The 22,561-nt window shown below is 45.1% G+C and overlaps 1 protein-coding gene across 3 annotated transcripts in view; it reads left to right on the top strand.

Moving 5' to 3' along the window:
* LOC132379362 (slit homolog 1 protein-like) overlaps positions 1-22,561 on the top strand; it is a 308,706-nt gene that overhangs the window by 120,916 nt on the left and 165,229 nt on the right. For all 3 annotated transcript variants that reach the window (XM_059947126.1, XM_059947124.1, XM_059947125.1), the window contains exon 10: positions 17,622-17,693. In XM_059947126.1, coding sequence (XP_059803109.1) covers positions 17,622-17,693 — 72 coding nt within the window. The remainder of the gene's footprint in view (positions 1-17,621; positions 17,694-22,561) is intronic.

The raw sequence follows: 22,561 nt of genomic DNA on the forward strand, positions 1-22,561 counted from the left end.
TGAACCTGCTTCTACCACTTCTACTGGAAGCTCGTTCCACACAGCTACCAGCCTTTGAGTAAAGAAATTCCCCCTCGTGTTACCCGTAAACTTTTACCCCTTAACTCTCAACTCATGTCCTCTTGTTTGAATCTCCCCTACTCTCAATGGAAAAAGCCTATCCACGTCAACTCTACCTATCCCCCTCATAATTTTAAATACCTCTATCAAGTCCCCCCTCAACCTTCTACACTCAAAAGAATAAAGACCTAACTTGTTCAACCTTTCTCTGTAACTTAGGTGCAGAAACCCAGGTAACATTCTAATAAATCTCCTCTGTACTCTCTCTATTAAGTTGACATCTTTCCTATAATTTGGTGACCAGAACTGTACACATTACTCCAAATTTGGCCTTACCAATGCCTTGTACAATTTTGACATTACATCCCAACTCCTATACTCAATGCTCTGATTTATAAAGGCCAGCATACCAAAAGCTTTCTTCACCACCCTATCCACATGAGATTCCACCTTCAGGGAACTATGGACCATTAATCCTAGATCACTCTGTTCTACTGCATTCTGCAATGCTCTACCATTTACCATGTATGTCCTATTTGAATTATTCCTACCAAAATGTAGCACCTCACATTTATCAGCATTAAACTCCATCTGCCATCTTTCAGTCCACTCTTCTAACTGGCCTAAATCTCTCTGCAAGCTTTGAAAACCTACTTCATTATCCACAATGCCACCTGTCTTAGTATCATCTGCATACTTACTAATCCAATTTACCACCCCATCATCCAGATCATTAATGTATACGACAAACAACATGGGACCCAGTACAGATCCATGAGGCACACCACTAGTCACCGGCCTCCAACCTGACAAGCAGTTATCCACCACTACTCTTTGCCATCTCCCATCCAGCCACTGTTGAATCTATTTTACTACTTCAATATTAATACCTAACGATTGAACCTTCCTATCTAACCTTCCATGCGGAACCTTGTCAAAGGCCTTACTGAAGTCCAAATAGACAACATCCACTGATTTACCCTCGTCAACTTTCCTAGTAACCTCTTCAAAAAGTTCAATAAGATTTGTCAAACATGACCTTCCACGCACAAATCCATGTTAACTGTTCCTAATCAGACCCTGTCTATCCAGATAATTATATATACCATCTCTAAGAATACTTTCCATTAATTTTCCCACCACTGATGTCAAACTGACAGGCCTATAATTGCTAAGTTTACTCTTAGAACCCTTTTTAAACAATGGAACCACATGAGCAGCACACCAATCTTCCGGCACCATCCCTGTTTCTAATGACATTTTAAATATTTCTGTCAGAGCCCCTGATATTTCTACACTAACCTCCCTCAAGGTCCTAGGGAATATCCTGCCAGGATCTGGAAATTTATCCACTTTTATATTCCTTAAATGCGCCAGCACTTCCTCCTCTTTAATCGTTACAGTTTCCTTAACTTCCCTACTTGTTACCCTTACCTTACACAATTCAATATCCTTCTCCTTAGTGAATACCGAAGAAAAGAAATTGTTCAGAATCTCCCCCATCTCTTTTGGCTCCACACATAGATGTCCAATTGCCTTAAATTTATGGCCCCCCTCAATTTATCCAATTCCACTCTGGGAAAAAGGCACTGACTGTCCATCCACTCAGTTTATCATCTTACACACCTCTATCAAGTCACCTCTCTTCCTCCTTTGCTCCAAAGATGATAGCCCAAGCTCACTTAGCCTCTCCTCATAAGAGTTGTTCTCTAGTCCAGGCAGCAACCTCTCTAAACCTTTTACATCATTCCTATAATGAGGTGATCATAACCGAACACAATACTCCAGGAGTGGTCTAAATAGAACTGCAACATTACCTTAAAGTTCTTGAACTCAACCCCCTGACTAATAAAGGCTAGCATACCACACGCCTTCTTAACAACCTTATCAACTTGCATGGTAACTTTGAGGGGTCTATGGACGTGGACTTCAAGAAGCCTCTGTTTCTCCAGGCTGTTAGGAATCTTGCCATTGTCTCTGCAGTCTTTCTTCAAATTGAACATTCCAAAATGAACCACTTCACACTTTCCTGGGTTGAACTCCATCTGCCGCTTCTCAGCCCAGCTCAGCAGCCTCTCAAAGTCCTGTTGTAATCTATGATCGCCTTCTACGTTATCACCAGCACCACCAACCTTTGTGTCATCTGCATAGGAAAAGTTTGATATTGGCCAATGGGACTAACTTAGACGTATGAAAAAGCTGGATGAACTCAGCAGGTCGGGCAGTATCCGTTGAAAGGAGCAGTTAACGTTTCAGGTTGAGACCCTTCGTCGGGACTATGAGTAGTAGAAGAAGGCAGAGTCATGAGAGGTGATAGGCAGCTAGGATAGTCCGCCACAACAGACAGGATCTCCTGGTTGCTACTCAATTCAACTCTCCTTCACATTCCCATTTGGATATGTCCATACATGGCCTCCTCTACTGCCATGATGAGGCCAAACTTCGGGTGGAGGAACAACATCTCATATACCGTCTGGGTAGTCTCCAGCCCCTTGGTATGAACATCGAATTCTCCAACTTCTGGTAATTCCCTCCCTCTCCCTTCCCCCATCCCACCTTCACTCTGCCTCCTCTTCCAGCTGTCTATCACCTCTCATGACTCTGCCTTCTTCTACTACCCATCGTGCTTTCCCCTTACATTCCTTCTTCACCTCTCCTGCCTATCCCCTCCCTGCTTCCTCTCCCCCAACCCTTGATCTTTCCTCTGATTGGTTTTCCACCCTCCCCCCACCTTCTTTATAGGGCCCCTGCACCCCTCCTTCTTCAGTCCTGACGAAGGGTCTCGACCTGAAACGTTGACTGTCCGTTTCCACGGATGCTGCCCGACCTGCTGAGTTCATCCAGCTTGTTTGTACGTCTTGATTTGACCACAGCATCTGTAGTGCACTTTGTGGGACTAAGTTAGATGTGGATCTTGGTAGGCATAGATGAGTTGGATTAAAAGTCCTGTTCCTGTGCTGTATGACTCAATATGTGAGCCACAACGTGTGTGTGTGTGTGTGTGTGTGTGTGTGTGTGTGTGTGTGTGTCTTAGAGCATCAGTGTGTCCAGAATAGAAGGACATACCATTAGGGCAGAGATGAAGAGGAATCTGTTCAGCCACAGGGTGATGAATCTGAGGAATTCATTGCCATAGGTGGCTGAGGAGGCCAAGTCATATTTCAAGTGGAGGTTGATAAGTTCTTAATTAGTTAGGGAGAAGCAGGAGAGTGCGTTGGGGGGGGGGGGGGATGATATTTTAGCCATGATGGAATGGCAGAGCAGACTCGATGGGCTGAATGGTTTACTTCAGCTCCTGTGTGTTATGGTCTTATGGTGCGTTATTTGAAGATTGCTTGTCACTCTTCAGCTAAGCGAGCTTGGGTAGAATGGAGGGGGCAGAGGTTGGGTGAGGATCAAGGGTGGGATGCAGGGTGCACCCCGAACCTCGTGTCAGGACCCAGAGAAGTAGTGAACTGGCAAAGTGGAGGTGGCACGAAAGAGGGTTCACCTTCTCAAGCAGCTGGACTGTGGGACTGCAGTGAGATATTTTCCCAGGCAGGAAAAGAAGGAAGTGTGCAATTTTGAAAATTTATTTTCAATTTAAAATGTGCAAGTTCCTGACGAATTCTGACAGATTCCCTTTCCAGGGATTTTCTTCATTAAACATAGAGGAAAATATGGATGCAATAAAGGTTGGTCTCGTATGGATTCAGTTAGCACATTGGACCTTTACGTAGCTTGTTTAACCAAGACAGTAATGAGCCACAAATGTTGGAGGAATGATTTGAACTGGCCGCACTAGTCAGTAGAAAAGTAATGCACTGAATAATAATTACCCAGGAGTGAGTTATATATATACAGAACACTGGATACCAGACCTACAGGCTTGAATCTAATCAAGTAGTTTTGGGATTTATTTATAGATGACAGCTATCTTTCTGTGAGCTACAAGCTGGGATCTGACTGAGGGTTTTGGTGAGGGTGTACACGAGAGGTTCTGCAGATGTTCCAACGTAACACACACAGAATACTGCAAGAACACAGAAGGTCAGACAGCATCTATGGAGAGGAATGAAGAATTGATTTTTCAGGCAAAGATCGTTCATCAGAATAACAGGTAATAGGGAGTGAGTTACAGGGTAGGATCTAATAAATCTGAGCATTTACAGTTAGAATAAAACATTCGTTGGAGTGAGTTACAGGCTGGACCATAGTCCAAAATTCAAATAAATGTATTATCAAAGTGCACACAGTGTACTACCCTGAAACTGATTTTTTTGCAAGCAATCACAGACATACAAGAAACACAATAGAATCAATGAAAGACTTCACCCAGGATGGACAAACAACCAACATACAGACCATAACAACAACAAACTATGCAAATACAAAAAGAAAGGGAAAACAAGGAATAACAATAATAATGTAAATAAATAAGCAATAAATGTCGAGAACCTGAGGTGAAGAGTCCTTGAAAGTGAGTCCATAGGTTGTGGGAACAGTTCAGTGATGGCCGGAGTGAAGTTATCCTCTCTGGTTCAAGAGCCTGATGGTGGAGAGAAATAACTGTTCCTGAATCTAGTGGTGTGGGGCCTGAGACTCTTGTATCTTCTTCCTGATGGCAGCAGTGTGAAGAGAGCATGGTCTGGGTGGTAGGGGTCCTTGATGATTAATGCTGCTTTCCTGTGACAGCGCTCCACATAGAGATGCTCCTTGATGGGCAGGGCTTTACCTGGGATGGAATGGGCCATATCCATTACTTTTGTAGGCTTTTCTGTACAAAATCATTGGTGTTTCCATACCAGGCCATGGTGCAACCAATCAATATACTCTCCGCTACATATCTATAGAAGTTCGTCAAAATTTTAGATAACATGCTGAATCTTCGCAAACTTCTAAGAAAGTAGAGGCACTACCATGCTTTCAGTGTGATGTCACTTACATGCTGGACCCAAGACTTGTCCTCTGAAATGATAACACTGAGGAATTTAAAGTTGCTGACCCTCTCCACCTCTGATCTCCTGATGAGGACTGGCTCATGGACCTCTGGTCTCTTCCTTCTGAAGTCAACAATCATCTCTTTGCTCTTGCTGGCATTGAGTGAGAGGTTGTGACTATGACACCACTCAGCCAGATTTTCAATCTCCATCCTTACTGATTGTGGAAAGTAATTGGTTTTGAGTCTGGTGCTCCTGGCGTGGATGCTTTGTAGCCTCCTCTCTGATGGGAGTGAGGCAAACAATCCATGATGGGATCCTTCATGATGTTACTGGCCCTGTTCCAGAACCTCTCTGTATTTTGTATATTTCCATTAAATCTCCCCTTATTCTCCACGTTCCAAGGAATAAAGTCCAAACCTATTCAATCTATCTTTCCTTATAACTCAGGTGCTCCAATTCTGGAACATCCATGTAAATCTTTTCTGTATTCTTTCAGCCTTTCCTGTAGTTTGGTGACCAAATCAGCACACAATACACACACACAGTCACACACACACACACACACACACACAATACACACACACACGCATACACACACACACACAATACACGCACTCACACACACACAAACACACACACACACACACACACTCACTCTCACACACACACTCACTCACACACACACACACCACACACACACACACACACACACACACTCACTCACACACACACACACACACACACCACACACACACACACACAAACACACACACACACAATACACGCACTCACACACACACAAACACACACACACACACACACTCACTCTCACACACACACTCACTCACACACACACACACACTCTCTCTCACACACACACACACACACACACACACACACACACACACACACACACACACACACACACTCACTCTCACACACACACACACACACACACACACACACACCTTTCTTCCTGTTGTTTGGAGGCATCCTCTCCTTTATCCCACTAACCCTAGTCTCCCTGAGTCTTCCCTTCACTTAACCCTCAACCTCACATCTATCAGGCGTACCATTCATGTCCCACCATGTCCAAATGTCAATCTGCTCTTTAACCCAACACTTCAGCATCAGAATCAGGTTTAATATCACCGGCATATGTTATGAAATTTGTTAACTTTGCAGTGGCCCTATAATGAAATAAATGATAAATAAATATACAGCAACCAAATATAGAGAAAACATTAAGTGTATATATATGGCTATTAAATTGTTAACTTAAAATAAATAGTGCAAAAAAAAGAAATAAAATAAAATAAAATAAGTAATGAAGTAGTGTTTATGTATTCAATGTCCATTTAGAAATCGGGTCAATGATGTCAATGATGCCTCCCTCACAGATTATCTGTTAACATCTCGATAATGTTTGTGGAATTCTCTCTCTACGTATTAGCTGCTGTGTTTCCTTCATAGTGTCATAACAATACAGCACAGCCGGCTGATTTAGTCCATGCCAAACCACTTAACCTACCTACTCCCATCAATCTGCACCTCCACACCCCTACCATCCATGTACCTGTCCAAACTCCTCTTAAAATGTTGAAATTGAGTTCATATGCACGACTTGTGCTGGCACCACTCATGACCATCTGAGTGAAGAAGTTTCCCCTCAAGTTCCCCTTAAACTTTTCCCCTTTTACCCTTAACCAATGACCCCTAGTTGTAGCCCCACCCAGCCTCAGTGGAAAGACCCTGCTTGCATTTACCCTATCTATAGCCGTCATAATTTTGTATACCTCCATTAAATCTCCCCTTATTCTCCACGTTCCAAGGAATAAAGTCAATTTTTATTCCTTCTTTATTCCTTCTATTCAATCTTTCCTTATAACTCAGGTGCTCCAGTTCTGGTAACATCCATGTCAATTTTTTCTGTATTCTTTCAACCTCATTTATATCGTTCCTGTAGCTAGGTGACCAAAACAGCACACAATACTCCAAATTAGGCATCACAAACAACTTGCACAACTTCAACATGACACCTTATCTCTTGTACTCAATACTATGATTCATGAAGGCCAACAACCCTATCTTCCTGTGATGTCGCTTTCAATGAATTATGGACCTGTTTTCCAAGATCCCTTTGTTCTACCACACTCCTCAGTGCCCTACCATTCATCATGCAAGTCCTACCCTGGTTGGTCCTACCGAAACCCAACATCTCACACTTGTCGGCATTAAATTCCATCTGCCATTTTTCAGTCCATTTTTCCAGCTGGTGCAGATCCTGCTGCAAGCCCTGATAGTCTTCCTCACTGTCTATTACACCCCCAATCTTGGTGGCATTTGCCAATTTGCTGATCTAGTTAATCATATTATCATCCAAATCATTGATACAGTTAACAAACAAAGGACCCAGTACCGATCCTTGCATCCTTCCACTAGTCACAGGCCTCCAGTCAGAGAGGCAACCATCTACTACCACTCTCTGGCTTCTCCCACGAAACCAATGTCTAATCCAATTTACAACCTTGTCTTGAATGCCGAGTGATTGAACCTTCCCAACAAACCTCCCGTGCCGGACCTTGTCAAATGCCTTGCCTTGTCCATGTAGACAACATCCACAGGCTTGCCTTCATCAACTTTCCTGATAACTTCCTCAAAAAAACTATAAGATTGATTAGACATGACCTACCACACACAAAGCCATGTTGACTATCCCTAATCAGTCCATGTCAATTCAAATGGTCATATACCCAGTCCCTTAGAATACCTTTCAATAACTTTCCCACTCCTGCTGTCAGGCTCACCAGCCTTTCTTAAACAGTGAAACAGTATTGACTACCCTCCAATCCTCCAATACCTCACCAGTCACTAAAGATGATTCAAATAGCTCTGCTAGGGTCCCTGCATTGCTGCACTTGTCTCCAACAGGGTCCGAGTCCACATCTTGTCAGGTCCTGGGGATCTATCCACCCTGATTTGTCTCAGGATAGCAAACACCTCCTCCTCTGTAATTTATAAAGGGTCCACGAAGTTGATGCTGTTTAACCACACTTCTATAGATTCTATGTCCATCTCCTGAGTGAATACGGATGCAAACGCCTCACCCTGTAATCTATAAAGAGTCCATGAAGTTGATGCTGCTTTGCCTCACTTCTATAGACTCTATGTCCATCTCCTGAGTAAATATAAATGCAAAAAGATTATTTAGGTCCTCTCCTATCTCTTTTGGCTCCATGTGTGGATTACCATTCTGATCTTACAGAGGACCAATTTTCTCTTGCATCCTTTTGCTCTTAACATATCTGTAGAATCCCTTGGGATTCTCCTTCACCTTGTCTGCTAGAACAACTCCATGACAACTTTTAGCCCCCCGATTTCTTTCTTAACTGTTCTCTTGCATTTTTTACACTCCATAAGCTCCTCATTTGTTCCTACCTGCCTATACCTGCTATGCACCTCCTTTTTTTTCTTAACCAGGGCCTCAATATCTCTTGAAAACCAAGGTTCCTTAAACATGTTATCTTTACCTTTTATTCTGACAGGCATATTCAAGCTTTGTACTCTCAAAATCTCACTTTTGAAGATCTCCCGCTTACCAAGCACACCTTTGCCAGAAAACAACCTGTGCAGATTAACACTTGCCAGATTCTTTCTGATACCATCAAAATTGGCCTTTCTCCAATTTAGAATCTCAACCCGCAGACCAGACCTATCTTTTTCCCTATTTCCTTTGAGGCTAATGACATTGTGATCACCAGACACAAGGAGTTCCTCTACACAAACTTCTGTCTCCTGCTCTGTCTCTTTCCCTAATAGGAGATCAAGTTTTCACACTGTCTTGTTGGGGCTTCTACGTACTGATTAAGGAAGCTTTCCTGAATACATTTGACAAAATCTATCTCCTCTAGTCCTTTTACAGTACAAGAGTTCAAATCAATATGTGAAAAGTTAAAAATTCCTAAAATTAAAAATCCCCTATCTTGATCTCTCTGTCTCTCTCTCTACTGATTCCCATGGCTATCTTGACTATACCTCTTCCCACCCTGTCTTCTGTAAAAATGCTACTCCCTTTTCTCAGTTCCTTTGTCTCCACCGTATCTGTTCCCAGAATGAAGCATTCCTTTTCAAGACATCAGAGATGTCCATCTTCTTCTTCACAGAACAGGGTACCTCTTCCTCCACCATTGATGCTGCCCTCAGACGGATGAAAATGCAGGGAATGGAGGGACATTGATCATGTAGAGGCAGAAAGGATTTCATTTAGCACACACTAAATGCTGGAGGAACTCAGCAGGCCAGGCAGCAGCTATGGAAAAGAGTACAGTGGATGTTTTGGGCCGAGACCCTTCAGGAGGTAGCTTGTTTAGTTTGGTATGAGAAAAATGGATCAAGTAAATGCAGAAGATATTTAGTTTAATTTAGTATAAGAAAAGAAATTGGGTGGAGACACACCTCTACCAAAGGAGGTGTAAGGCACTCCTTCCCTCTGTTACCCTGCAGGTCACCCTTGGGCAAGGTGCAGCACCTGCTTAGACCCTCCTCCCCCATTCAAGGTCACGTGAAGCCACAGGAGCAGATGGCGGATGGTCGTATGAGCAGCTGGTGCAGATCACAAGTCCTGGTTATGCAACCACTGACGCCAAGCAGACAATCTCTGATGAGTATTGATAATAACTGTGGCCACCCATCTTGTAAAGACACTGCCCAGAAGAAGGCAATGGCAAACCACTTCTGTAGAAAAAAATTTATGATGAAGGAAATAAAACGGCTTAAAGGCACTGACTTTCCCTTGGCAAAATGCTGCATCCAGCTCTTTCTGCTCTTATAGCAATGCAGGAGCTATCTCGGACGCAGGTTACTAATTACTTCCGAATGGGGATCAAATAAGGTCGAACCTGTTCTACCGTTGACAACACCAACTTTTCTTGAACCTTCGGGTTTCCGAACTTCGATAATTCTTCACTCTCCGACTGGACTTTAACTGGCAGCGATTTTCAGAACTGCTGGCACAACGATTCTTACAATAGAGATTAAAACTCCACTTTTAAAACAAAACTGCTTCATAAAATCAAATATGCAGCAGAACGGAGTCACTGATGAATTACGCCATGAACTGACCTGCGTCACAGAGAGGGGTTCTCCTTTTATACCTGTTGAAACAGGCCATCACATGACCTCTCACTGGCGGGAAAATTACACCACTCCACCATCACAAGACCATTAATTACATCATGCCCAGCAGAGACTCAATTACATCATGGTCATGTGACAGTCACAAGATACCCACAGGGTATGTAACAATGGGGAAGGGGTATATATAGGTGAGATTCCCCCTTCCTTTCCAGTTCTGAGAAAAGGTTTCGGCCCGAAACATTAACTGTTTATTCTCTTCCTCAATGCTGCCCAACCGGCTGAGTTCTTTCAGCATTTTATGTGTGTTGTTCTGGATTTCCAACATCTCTTGTAATATCTCTCTTACTTCTATGTTCTGTGCGGACATGATGGGCCAAAGGGTCTGTTCCTGTGTGGTACTGTTCTATATTGCGTTCCAATTTAACCTTTATCTTCAGTTCAAGTGTCAAATTGAGAAATGGCTTGGATTCCACGCTCTTGGGGATTTCTAAAGTAGGTCAAAGAAAAGCATTATTTTCAAACATATCGCAGCCTAAGCACCCTGCAACCAATTTGTACACAGTCTGTTTCCAGAGACACTGCTGAGGCAAGCAGTCAGTCTCAGAAGTGCTCGGGTGGCCCTTCAGAGCAGAGATGAGGAGGAATTTCTTCAGCCCAGTGGGTAGTGAATCTGTGGAATTCATTGCCACAAATCACTGGGTGTAATTAAAACGGAGGTTGATGAGTTCTTGATTTGTCAGGATGACAAAGGTTACAAGGAGAAGGCAGGTGATGAGGTTGAGAGGGATAATTACTCAGCCATGATGGAATAGCAGAGCAGATTTGATGGGCTGAGAGGCCTAATTCCATTCCTATGTCTGGAAACCCTGTGGTCCACTGCTTCTAGGGGACTTCGCTGGCCGGAACAGTGGTGAGAACTTGCCCAGCTTGTTTTCAAAGTGGTGACCATAGGATCTTTTACACCTACACACTGGGGTGCTCTGGTTTGCCTCTGGTGTGTAAGGCAACACCTCTGACAGCGCAGCGCTCTCCCCTGGACCATGTGCCCCGATGTCTTCAACCCCATGACCTCCTGAGCCAAAAGGTGACTCACTGAGCCATGACGGGGGCTGCAGTACGCAATAAGTTAAACCAGTTCGAAATATCACGACGTCTAACCGATATCCATCCGGAGCCCGGGAGGAGTATACAAGCCGAGATTCCGAGGAGACAACACCCTCAACTCTGCACTGATGACAGCTTCTCGATTGAAGGCGGAACGTCTGCAGACATTTGGCCCAGCTCGGCGATCAACCAAACTTCCAATATCAAACCAGTTCGCGTGGTCCACTGTTGCTCTGTCACCATGGAAACGCACCATCTGTGGTGGTGGGGGGGGGGAGGAGCGATGGTTTAGGTCATCAGTAAAAGATGGGGGAATCGATTGCCAGCGGACACTCAGTGCAGGTGGCCTCTGCTTGAGACCAGCTCTGAAACACCATGAGGCGGTTTGGCCTGCTAGTTATTGCGAGCAGGTGGCCCTGGCGTTTTCTCTCCTCTCTCAGCCGCGGGCTGGGGCCGCCTTTAATTGGTCGCTGTGCAGTGATCACCATCGCCAGTCTCAGCCCTCTTCCACCGGGGGTCGTTTCCAACGCATCTGCTTCTCATATCGGTGAGAGCCTGGTCTTCCTCTCAGTGACTGCAGTGGGCTCACACGTGTTTCCAATCCTCTGGTGGTTGGATATAATTGAGGAAAGTGGAATGAAGTCACGACTGGCTATTCACCACCCTCCCCACCCACTTCTCGCAGGCAGGAAGCGATGGATCGGAAATTACCTGCTTTTCTCTAATCAAACTGCCCACCAACACACCTATCCTGAGAGTCACATATAAACAGCTAATCACACATCAATATGACTGTAAGATCATAAGACACAGGAGCAGAATTAGACCATTGGATCCATCAAGTCTGCTCAGCCATTTGATTACAGCTGATTTACTATCCCTCTCAACCTTATTCTCCCAGTAACCTTTGATGCCCTGCCTAATCAAGAACCTATCAACCTCCACTTTAAATATGTCTAACGACTTGGCCTCTGCAGCCGTCTGTGGAAACGAATCCCACAGATTCACCTCCCTCAGGTTAAAGAAATTCCTCCTCATCTCTGCTCGTCAGCTTGCAAGCGATTCAGCAATGAGAGCCTGTGGTAAACCCTTATCCCATCGGGTAAGACACACATTCACACGTGTGCACACACGTATGCAAATACACACACACGCGCGCACATAATTAGCCCCAGATTTACGGGGACGGTGATCAATAACAGGTATCCCTTCCCATGCCACGGCAGGTCACTGTTCAGTTCAGAATGCCTCTGTGCCCAATCTCAGATTTGGAAGCATTTCGCTACCACGAATTGTCAAAGTCGCTGTTAAAAGTTTGATTGCGATTATTGTTATGGGACGTATTTGGTATGGATTTCAAACAATGCAGAATACTCTAAATTAAACTATTATTAGTTGGGATAAATCTAAATTAATGCAAAATTCATTAAACTATTAACCCGTATGGCTGAAGGAGCTAAACAATTGCAGAATACTTGCAGAATGTAATTACAGGATAATTGCAGAATGGCCAAGTGGTTAAGGCATTAAGGCGTTCGTCTAGTGATCGGAAGGTTGCTAGTTCAAGCCTTGGCTGAGGCTGCGTGTGTGTCCTTGAGCAAGGCACTTAACCACACATCGCTCTGTGACGACACCGGTGCCAAGCTGTATGGGTCCTAATGCCCTTCCCTTGAACAACATCGGTGACATGGAGAGGGGAGACTTGCAGCTTGGGCAATCACTTTACAGTGCTAGCGATCTCTGATCGGGATTTAGTTCCTGCTGCTGTTGGTAAAGATTTTGTATGTTCTCCCGATGATCGCATAGGTTTCCGAAGACGTACGGGTGAGGGCTAGGGAGTTGTGTGTGTGCTTTGTTTCTTTATTTATTTACTGAGGCACTGCGCAGAATAGACCATTACGGCCCTTCGAGCGGTGCTGCCGGCAACCGCGTTTCACCCCAGCCTAACCACGGGACAATTTAAAACCATCAACTCACCCCACTGTTACAGTTTGGAATGTGGGAGGAAATTGAGGCATCTGGGGGAAGCCCACACAGTCACAGGGAGAAAGTCCTGACCGACAGCAGTGGGAAATGAACTGGGTCACTGGTCCTGTAAAACATTGTGCTGACCACGGCCCCGCTGTGCTTTGCTACACCATGCTGCAGCCGGGATCACGGGGACACTCGCGGGCTGATCCCAGCACATCCTCGGACTATGTCGGTCGTTAACACAAATGACTATTTCACTGAGTATCTGATGTTTCGATATGCATGTGACAAATTAAGCTAATCTTTTCTCTTCAGGTCTAACAGCATAAACTCTTAAACTGTATTATTGCTGGGATAGAGCTAAACTAATACAGATGATATCACAATAAGCTATCAAGCTCAGTTGTTGACATACAGCTGGGAGAGGTCTTTGACAGTGATTCAATATCACTGTCACAACAAGGTTGGAGGGGGAGGGATAGGAAATCAGGTTCAGTCAGGGTCAATAGCAAATCAGAAGCCCTTTTCTGATGAAGACGTCGTTGCCTTTCCCATTGATGTTGGTAGAGTAGACAGGCCAGCAGAGTTTAAGTCAGCTCGACCGCTCCCTATAGCAGAAACGGCGAGCCTTTTTGTGCCCAATTTGGCAATAATCTCCAAAGAAAATTCTCTCATGCACCATGGTAATTTTGATCAGTGGAATTTTTAAAGAATTTCAGCAATTTGGGCAGTATGTCTCCAAAGTGCATGTGCACAGATTTATAACTGAATTAAAGATTAATTGAATAATTATTATTAGTGACTAATGATTGATTAATCAATTAGTAACAATAGTCATGGACTTTCTTAAGAAAAAGGAATGCATCCTTTTCCTTGTTTATGTGTATTCATTGTTTTGCTGTAAATAAAAATATAACAAAGGCAGATTGCTTCAATGGCGTGGGGCAGCATGGTAGTGTAGTGTTTAGCACAACATTTCACAGTACAGACGACCTAGCTTCAATTCCCATCGCTGCCTGTGAGGAGTTTGTACGTTCTCTCCATGGCTGCATGGGTTTTCTCCGAGTGCTCCTGTTTCCTCACACAGTCCAAAGACATACCGGTTGGTAGGTGAATTGGTCATTGTAACTTGTCCCGTGATTAGGCTAGTATTAGATCGGGGGTTCTTGGGCAATGTGGCTACTCAATAAAATAAAAATTAATTAAGATAAAGATAATCATTATTGGAGTTTAAAGAGTTGAGGGGTGGCACTGCATGCCCCGTGCCAACAAAGTATTGGACCATGTCATTTGGCATATGTGCCATAGGTTCACCACCCCTGCCTACTGCACTCACAAAGGCCCTTTGACCAATTTCTCTGTAAACTCCCACCTGCTCACCAAAAGCTCAGCTGTACACGCAGCCATTGCCACCTGTACCAATGCGGACAGCAGTACCCACCTATGTTGACACCAAGCCTCACCTGTGGGGCTGCCTAGCTGAGCCAATGCAAGGCAGGTATGGCTGAGCCATAGCTACAGTCAGGCCCTCACTAGAGCAGACAAACCACACAAAGGGAATTAGTGAAGAAATAAACGCTTGACAAGGCGACAGATTAAACACAGAAGCATCTCACAGCGAAAGCAGCTTGTCTCACAGGGATACAAAGCTGAAAGCCCAACAATGGGCTAATTAAGGGAAACTTTTGTCCGTGAAATAGGATTATATATTTAAAAGTTAATGGTTACTCCCGGGAAAGGCATTTAAGATTAAAAACCCAGATTTTAGCAGAATTCTGTGTAATCCTCTTATATGTCTCTTCCTTAGTCTTGGTGATTTTGATGTTGAAGTCAAAGCTGTTAAATGCTGCATTTCCAGCAAAACAGATTAGATACAGAGTGAATTTCCCTCTACACTGTCCCATCACACACTCCCAGGACAGGGACAGCACAGGTTAGGTACAGAGTGAATTTCCCTCTACACTGTCCCATCACCCAGGACAGGGACAGCATGGGTTAGACACAGAGTGAATCTCCCTCTACACTGTCCCATCACACACTCCCAGGACAGGGACAGTACAGGTTAGATACAGAGTGAAACTCCCTCTACACTGTCCCGTCACACACTCCCAGGACAGGGACAGCACGGGTTAGATACAGAGTAAAGCTCCCTCTACACTGTCCCATCACACACTCCCAGGACAGGGACAGCACGGGTTAGATACAGAGTGAAGCTCCCTCTACACTGTCCGATCACACACTCCCAGGACATGGAGTGTGTGAGGCTGCAGCCTCTTTTTGCATATTTGCGTGGGCTGCTTCTCGCCTTCTGGCTGCACTTTAGTCCCACCCTGTTTATATATGGTCATCCAGTAAGGAAGGGGGCATGGAGGGATGAGGATGTCCTAGTCAACTTGCTCCTGGGGCTGGCGAAATCCGCCATCCGTGGGTCTTGGAAACGGGTGGCGGGAGGATCTCCCCGGGCAGACTGCCTGGCAATGTTTAGGGGGTATGTTCGTGCCCGGGTAACTATTGAAAAGGAACACGCGCAGTCCACAGCGGCCTTGGAGGAGTTTCGAGACTGTTGGGCTCCGCGGGGTGTAAATGCCATCGTGGATAGGGATGGCAACATTCTGGTGTAATGTCTATTGTCTATTTGCAGTGCAGTAATTGTGTTTGCCACTGTTTTGTATATATTGTATAGCACTGATATTTGTAATAAAGGATTTTGTAATAAAAAAAAAGGACAGGGACAGCATGGGTGAGATACAGAGTGAATCTCCCTCTACACTGTCCCATCACACACTCCCAGGACAGGGACAGCACGGGTTAGATACAGAGTTAAGCTCCCTCTACACTCTCCCATCACACACTCCCAGGACAGGGACAGCACAGGTTAGATACAGAGTGAAGCTTCTTGATTTTTCTCTCATTGTGCCAAGTATTAAGGTCCTTTCAATCAGTTGTTCCAAAGTTGGGGGAATGATTTAGAAAACGAGAGAAAACAGTCAATTGTGAATGGACTCAAGTGATGGCACAGATATAATTGGCACCATACTGCCCATTTCCATTGTGTTAAATCCACATTTACAGGTGAGACAATCAATACTTTACACTTTTTACCCCACATCCTGTTGCTGTTTGCCCTTTGCTAAAGGCTGGGTCTGGGTTGATATGAAGGGCTTTCAGCCAAAGTCTGAAACAGTACTGGCTGGTGGTCAGTGGGTGCGGGAATGAACTGTGGTCTTCACCCTCGCAGCCACGACCTGTCCCCACCATACTCACTGTGCAGTGCCAGGGCCACTCGGTTTCCTGAGATGCTAAGCTGACCTGGATCTTCAGGACAAAGAACGTAGAACGGCACGGCAGGTGAACAGGCCCTTTGGCCCACAATGTCCATGCTGAGCACGATGCCTCTACCATCACCCCAGACAGCATTGCCAATGCACCCACCACACTCTGTGTGGGAAAACATTCCCCCCCATTCTTCACTCCAATCACCTTAAATCTACGCCTCTTTGTAATAGAGGGTCTGGCTAGTGTCTGGCTGTCCACTACATCTATGGCTCTTACAATGTTGTACACCTTTATCCAGTCACCTCTCATCCTCCTTCACACCATGTAGAAAAGACCCGGCTTGCTCAACCTATCATCTTAAGACATGCTTTCCAATCCAAGCAGCATCCTGGGAAATTCCCTGAAGCTTCAACATCCTTCCTATAATGAGGCGACCAGAACTGAACACAATTCTCCAAGCATGGTCTAACCAGAGTTTGATGGACCTGTTACAATACCACATGGCTCTTTACAGGAAGGAAAGAGGTTTGAGTATGAGCAATATCTGATGGCTCTGGACCTGAGTTTAGAAAATGAGTGGTGGGTGTTGGGGAGGGGGGTGAATCTGATGAAGCGTACCAAACATTACATGGTCTCGATGGGGTTGACACGGAGAGAATGGTTCCAATCGGGGAGGGTCTAGGATCAAAGAGCACAGCCTCGGAATGCAATGATGTCTTTTTAGAACGAAGCTGAGGAGGTTTCTTTTTAGCCAGAGGGTGGTGAATCTGTGCCACAGACAGTTATGGCATAGTCACTGGGTATATTTCAAGTGAAGGCTCTTGATTAGTAAGGGTATCAAAGGTTATGGGGAGATGTCAGGAGAATGGGGTTTAGAGGGAAAATAAATCAGCTGTGTTTGAATATTGCAGCAGACTTGATGGGATAAATGGCCCAATGATGTTACTATGTCTTGTGCTCTAAGTGGGATTATTATAGTCAGTGTGGATGAGATGTGTTGTTTTCATGCCTTGTGACTCCAGGACCATGAAGCACGTGACTATGTGTTACTTTAATACTGGGGGGATTTGATTGTGCGATCACAGGGCTGCTGATGGAATATGGCCTCTTGTTTCGAATCATCCTCACTGTCCCATTTCATTTCCTTTCCAGACGACTGGAGCAGAATGGAATCAAATCCGTTCCACCGGGGACGTTTACCACGTACAAAAAACTACGGCGGATGTAAGTGTGCGCTCGTGGGACGCCATTGCCTTTTGCTAGGAGAGGCAGATGGGAAAGAAGGGAGACTAGACCCTCCTTCTTGTGAGGCAGTCCCATGGGAGCTGTGGGTTCTGATTAATTGTATTTGTTGTATGTATATCAAAACAGTGAAATGCATCATTAATGTCAAAGAGCAAGAGTCCAAGGCCGTGGGAGGTGGGGGGGGGGGGGTAGCTCGTGAGTATCACCACGATTCCAGCACTAACATAGATTACCCACAACTTAGTAACACATACTGACCCATATTTCTGAAATGTGGGAAGAAACCAAAGCGCGGCGGAAAGCCACAAGGTCACTGGCAGGATGTATAAACAGAAAGATTTATAGACAGCGGCAGGAATTGAACCAGTTGCTGGCGCTATAAACACTGTCACACTAGCCGCTACACCATCATGCTGCCCGAACTGAGGTAGCCAATGACGCCATTGTGGGAGCTCTTCCACAGATGGAGCCCAGGGCAGTGGTGAGACCATATCTGGAGATCTGTCTACAGCATTCGTCTTAATTATGATGTTAATTCACTGAGAGCTGTTTGGAGAATGGGTGGGTTCTCTTCTGAGGCTTTTAAGCACTGGCTTGATGAAGAGTAGGCAGTGCTGTGGTTGAAATGTTTCAGATCCTGAGGGCAAGATGTAGAGAGAAAGCTTCCTCATGAAGGAGGGCAAGAATTAAGGAGGCACTATTTAAAATCAAAGAGTCACCCTACTTCAGGAAGAGAGACTGATTATTTCTGTCAGTGTCAAGAGTCTTCAGAGTGAAACTCCCTCTACACTGTCCCATCACACACTCCCAGGACAGGGACAGCACGGGTTAGATACAGAGTGAAGCTCCCTCTACACCGTCCCATCACACACTCCCAGGACAGGGACAGCACGGGTTAGATACAGAGTGAAGCTCCCTCTACACCGTCCCATCACACACTCCCAGGACAGGGACAGCACAGGTTAGATACAGAGTGAAGCTCCCTCTACACCGTCCCATCACACACTCCCAGGACAGGGACAGCACGGATTAGATACAGAGTGAAGCTCCCTCTACACCGTCCCATCACACACTCCCAGGACAGGGACAGCACGGGTTAGATACAGAGTGAAGCTCCCTCTACACTGTCCCATCACACACTCCCAGGACAGGGACAGCACGGGTTAGATACAGAGTGAAGCTCCCTCTACACTGTCCCATCACACACTCCCAGGACAGAGACAGCACGGGTTAGATACAGAGTGAAGCTCCCTCTACACCGTCCCATCATACACTCCCAGGACAGAGACAGCACGGGTTAGATACAGAGTGAATCTCCCTCTACACCGTCCCATCACACTCCCAGGACAGGGACAGGACAGGTTAGATACAGAGTGAAGCTCCCTCTACACTTCCTCATCACACACTCCCAGGACTGGGACAGCACGGGTTAGATACAGATTGAAACTCCCTCTACACTGTCCCATCACACACTCCCAGGACAGGGACAGCACGGGTTAGATACAGAGTGAAGCTCCCTCTACACTGTCCCATCACACACTCCCAGGACATGGACAGCACTGGTTAGATACAGATTGAAGCTCCCTCTACACTGTCCCATCACACACTCCCAGGACAGGGACAGCACGTTTTAGATAAAGAGTGAAGCTCCCTCTACACTGCCTCATCACACACTCCCAGGACAGGGACAGGACAGGTTAGATACAGAGTGAAGCTCCCTCTATACTGTCCTATCACACACTCCCAGGACAGTGACCGAGGGGTTGGATACAGAGTTGGATGTCCTACTCACATGTCCCATTGCTATGTTACTCAGTATGATTATGTACTTGCACGTTGTCTCTACATCACCTGAAGATGTAGTACAATGTTATAGGGACACTGTAAGTGCAGATTGTGGCTGTTGAATCTGCTCAGAAATGAATATTTGTTAGTACCTAAAGCTGTACTCAGGGATGATGTTTGGAGTACTGTGTTTGTTCTGATTGCCCCATTTCAGGAAACATGTGGAGGTTTTGGAGAAGGTGCTGATGAGGTTCACCAGGATCATGAGAGGAGATCCGGTTTAATTTAACATGGGATTGAACACAGACCTCATGGGCCGAAGGTCCTGTTTTTGTGCTGTATAACTGTACCACACAGGAACAGGCCTTTCAGCCCATCTAGTCATGTTGAATTGTTATTCTGCGTAGTCCCATCAACCTGCCCCGGACCATTGCCCTCCATACCCTTCCCATCGTGTACTTACCCAAATATCTCTTAAGTGTTGCAGTTGAACCCACATCCACCACTTCTGCTGGCAGCTCACTCCACATTTGCACCACCCTGTGAGTGAGCTGCCCTCAGATTCACCTTAAGTAATTTACTATGCCCCCATAGCCTATGATCTCTAGTTCTAGTCTCACTCAATCTCAGTGATAAAAGCCTGCTTGCATTTATCCTGTCTCAACCACCCTTAATTTTGTATACCTCTATCAAATCCTCCTCCATTTTCCAACACTCCAGGGAATAAAGTCCTAATCTAAAACATAGAACATAGAACATAGCAATCTACAGCACATTACAGGTCCTTCGGCTACAATGTTGTGCCAACCATGTAACCTACTCTAGAAATTGCTTAGAATTTCCCTACCGCATAGCCGTCTATTTTTCTATGCACCTTGTACCTATCTAAGAGTCTCTTAAAAGACCCTGTTGTACCTACCTCCACCACCGTTGCTGGCAGTGCATTCCACGTACCCACCACTCTGGAAAAGTTACTTCTGACATCCCCCTTGCACCCATTTTCAAAGAACCTTAAAACTATGTGCTCTCATGTTAGTCATTTCAGCTCTGGGAAAAAGCCTCTGGCTATCCACACGATCAATGCCTCTCATAATCTTATACACCTGCACCAGGTCACCTCCCATCTTCCGTCACTCCAAGGAAAAAAGGCCAAGTTCACTCAACCTATTCTCATAAGGCATGCTCTCCAATCCAGGAAACATCCTTGTAAATCTCTTCTGCACTCTCTCCATAGTATCCACATCCTTCCTCTAGTGAGGTGACCAGAAGTGAACATAGCACTGCAATTAGTGCCTAACCAAGGTCTCATATAGCTTTAACATCATGGCTCTTGAACTCAATGCCATGGCTGATGAAGGCCATCACATCATAAGCCTTCTTAACAACACTGTCAACATGCGAAGCAGCTTTGTGTGTCTATGGACATGGACCCCAAGATCCCGCTGATCCTCCACACTGCCAAGAGTCTTACCATTAACATTATATTGTGTTCAAATCTGACCTACTGAAATGAGTCACTTCACACTTATCTGGGTTGAACTCCATCTGCCATTTCTCAGCCCAGTTCTGCATTCTATCAATGTCCCACTGTAATCTCTGTCAGCCCTCCAGACTATCCACAACACCCCCAACTTTTGTGTTGTCACCAAACTTGCTAACCCACCCTTCTACTTGTTCATCCAGTTCATTTATAAACATCACAAAGAGGAGGGGTCCCAGAACAGATCCCTGTGGAATACCACTGGTCACTGAACTCCATGCAGGATACGTACCATCTACAATCACCCTTTTCCTTCTGTGGGCAAGCCAATTCTGGATCCACAAAGCAATGTCCCCTTGGATCCCATGCCTCCTTACTTTCTGAAGGAGCATTGCATGGGGAACCTTATCAAATGCCATACTGAAATCCATATACAGTACATCCACTGCTCTACCTTCATCAATGTGTGTGTACTTGCTCAAAGAATTCAATCAGGCTTGTAAGGCCTGACCTGTCCTTGAAAAAGTCATGCTGACTATCCCTAATTATATCTCAGCAAATGCTCATAAATCCTGCCTCTCAGGCTCTTCACCAACAACTTGCCCACCACTGAAGTAAGACTCACTGGTCTATAATTTCTTGGGTTATCACTTCTCCCGTTCATGAAGAAGGAAACAATAATTGCAATCTTCCAATCCTCTGGTTCTTCTCCCATGCCTATTGATAATGCACAGATCAATACCAGAAGCTTAGCAATCTCCTCCCTCACTTCCCACAGTAGCCTGGGGTATATCGCATCCAGTCCCAGTGACTTATCTAGCTTAATACCTTACAAGAGTGCCAGCACATCCTTTCTTAATGTACATATGCTCAAGCATTTTAGTCCACTGTAAGTCATTCCCACAATTGCCAAGGCCCTTTTCCCTAGTGAATACTGAAGCAAAGTATTCATTAAGTACTTCTGCTACCTCCTCTGACTCCATGCACGTGTTTCACAATGACTCCTGATTGGTCCTGTTCTCACTTGGCTTATCCTCTTGCTCTTCACTTACTTGTAGAATGCCTTGAGGTTTTCCATAATTCTGCTCGCCAAGGCCTTCTCATGGTCCCTCCTAGCTCTCCTAATTCCATTCTTGAGCTCCTTCCTGGCACCTTTGTAATTTTCTAGAGCTCTAGAAGTACCTAGTTTCTTGAACCTTTCGAAAGCTTTTCTTTTCTTTGTAACTAGATACTCTATGTCCTTAGTACACCTTTTAATCTATTCAATCTTTCCCTGTGACTCAGGGCCTCAAGTACTGGCAACATTCTTCTAAATTTTCTTTGTACTTTTTCAATCTTATTGATATCTTTCCTGTAGGTAGGTGAGCAGAACTACACACAATAATCCAAATTAGGCCTCTCCAATGTCATATTCAACTGCAACATAACATCCCAACTCCTGTACGCAATGCTCTGATTTACGATGGCCAATGTGCCAAGTGATTTCTGTATGAGCCTCTCGACCTGAGAAGACACTCTGAAGGAATTATGGATCTGTAATCCCAGATCCTTCTGATCTACCCTACTCTTCAGTGCTCTTTAT

The sequence above is a fragment of the Hypanus sabinus genome, chromosome 22 (assembly GCF_030144855.1).
Source record: "Hypanus sabinus isolate sHypSab1 chromosome 22, sHypSab1.hap1, whole genome shotgun sequence".
In the NCBI taxonomy this organism is placed as follows: Eukaryota; Metazoa; Chordata; class Chondrichthyes; order Myliobatiformes; family Dasyatidae; genus Hypanus; species Hypanus sabinus.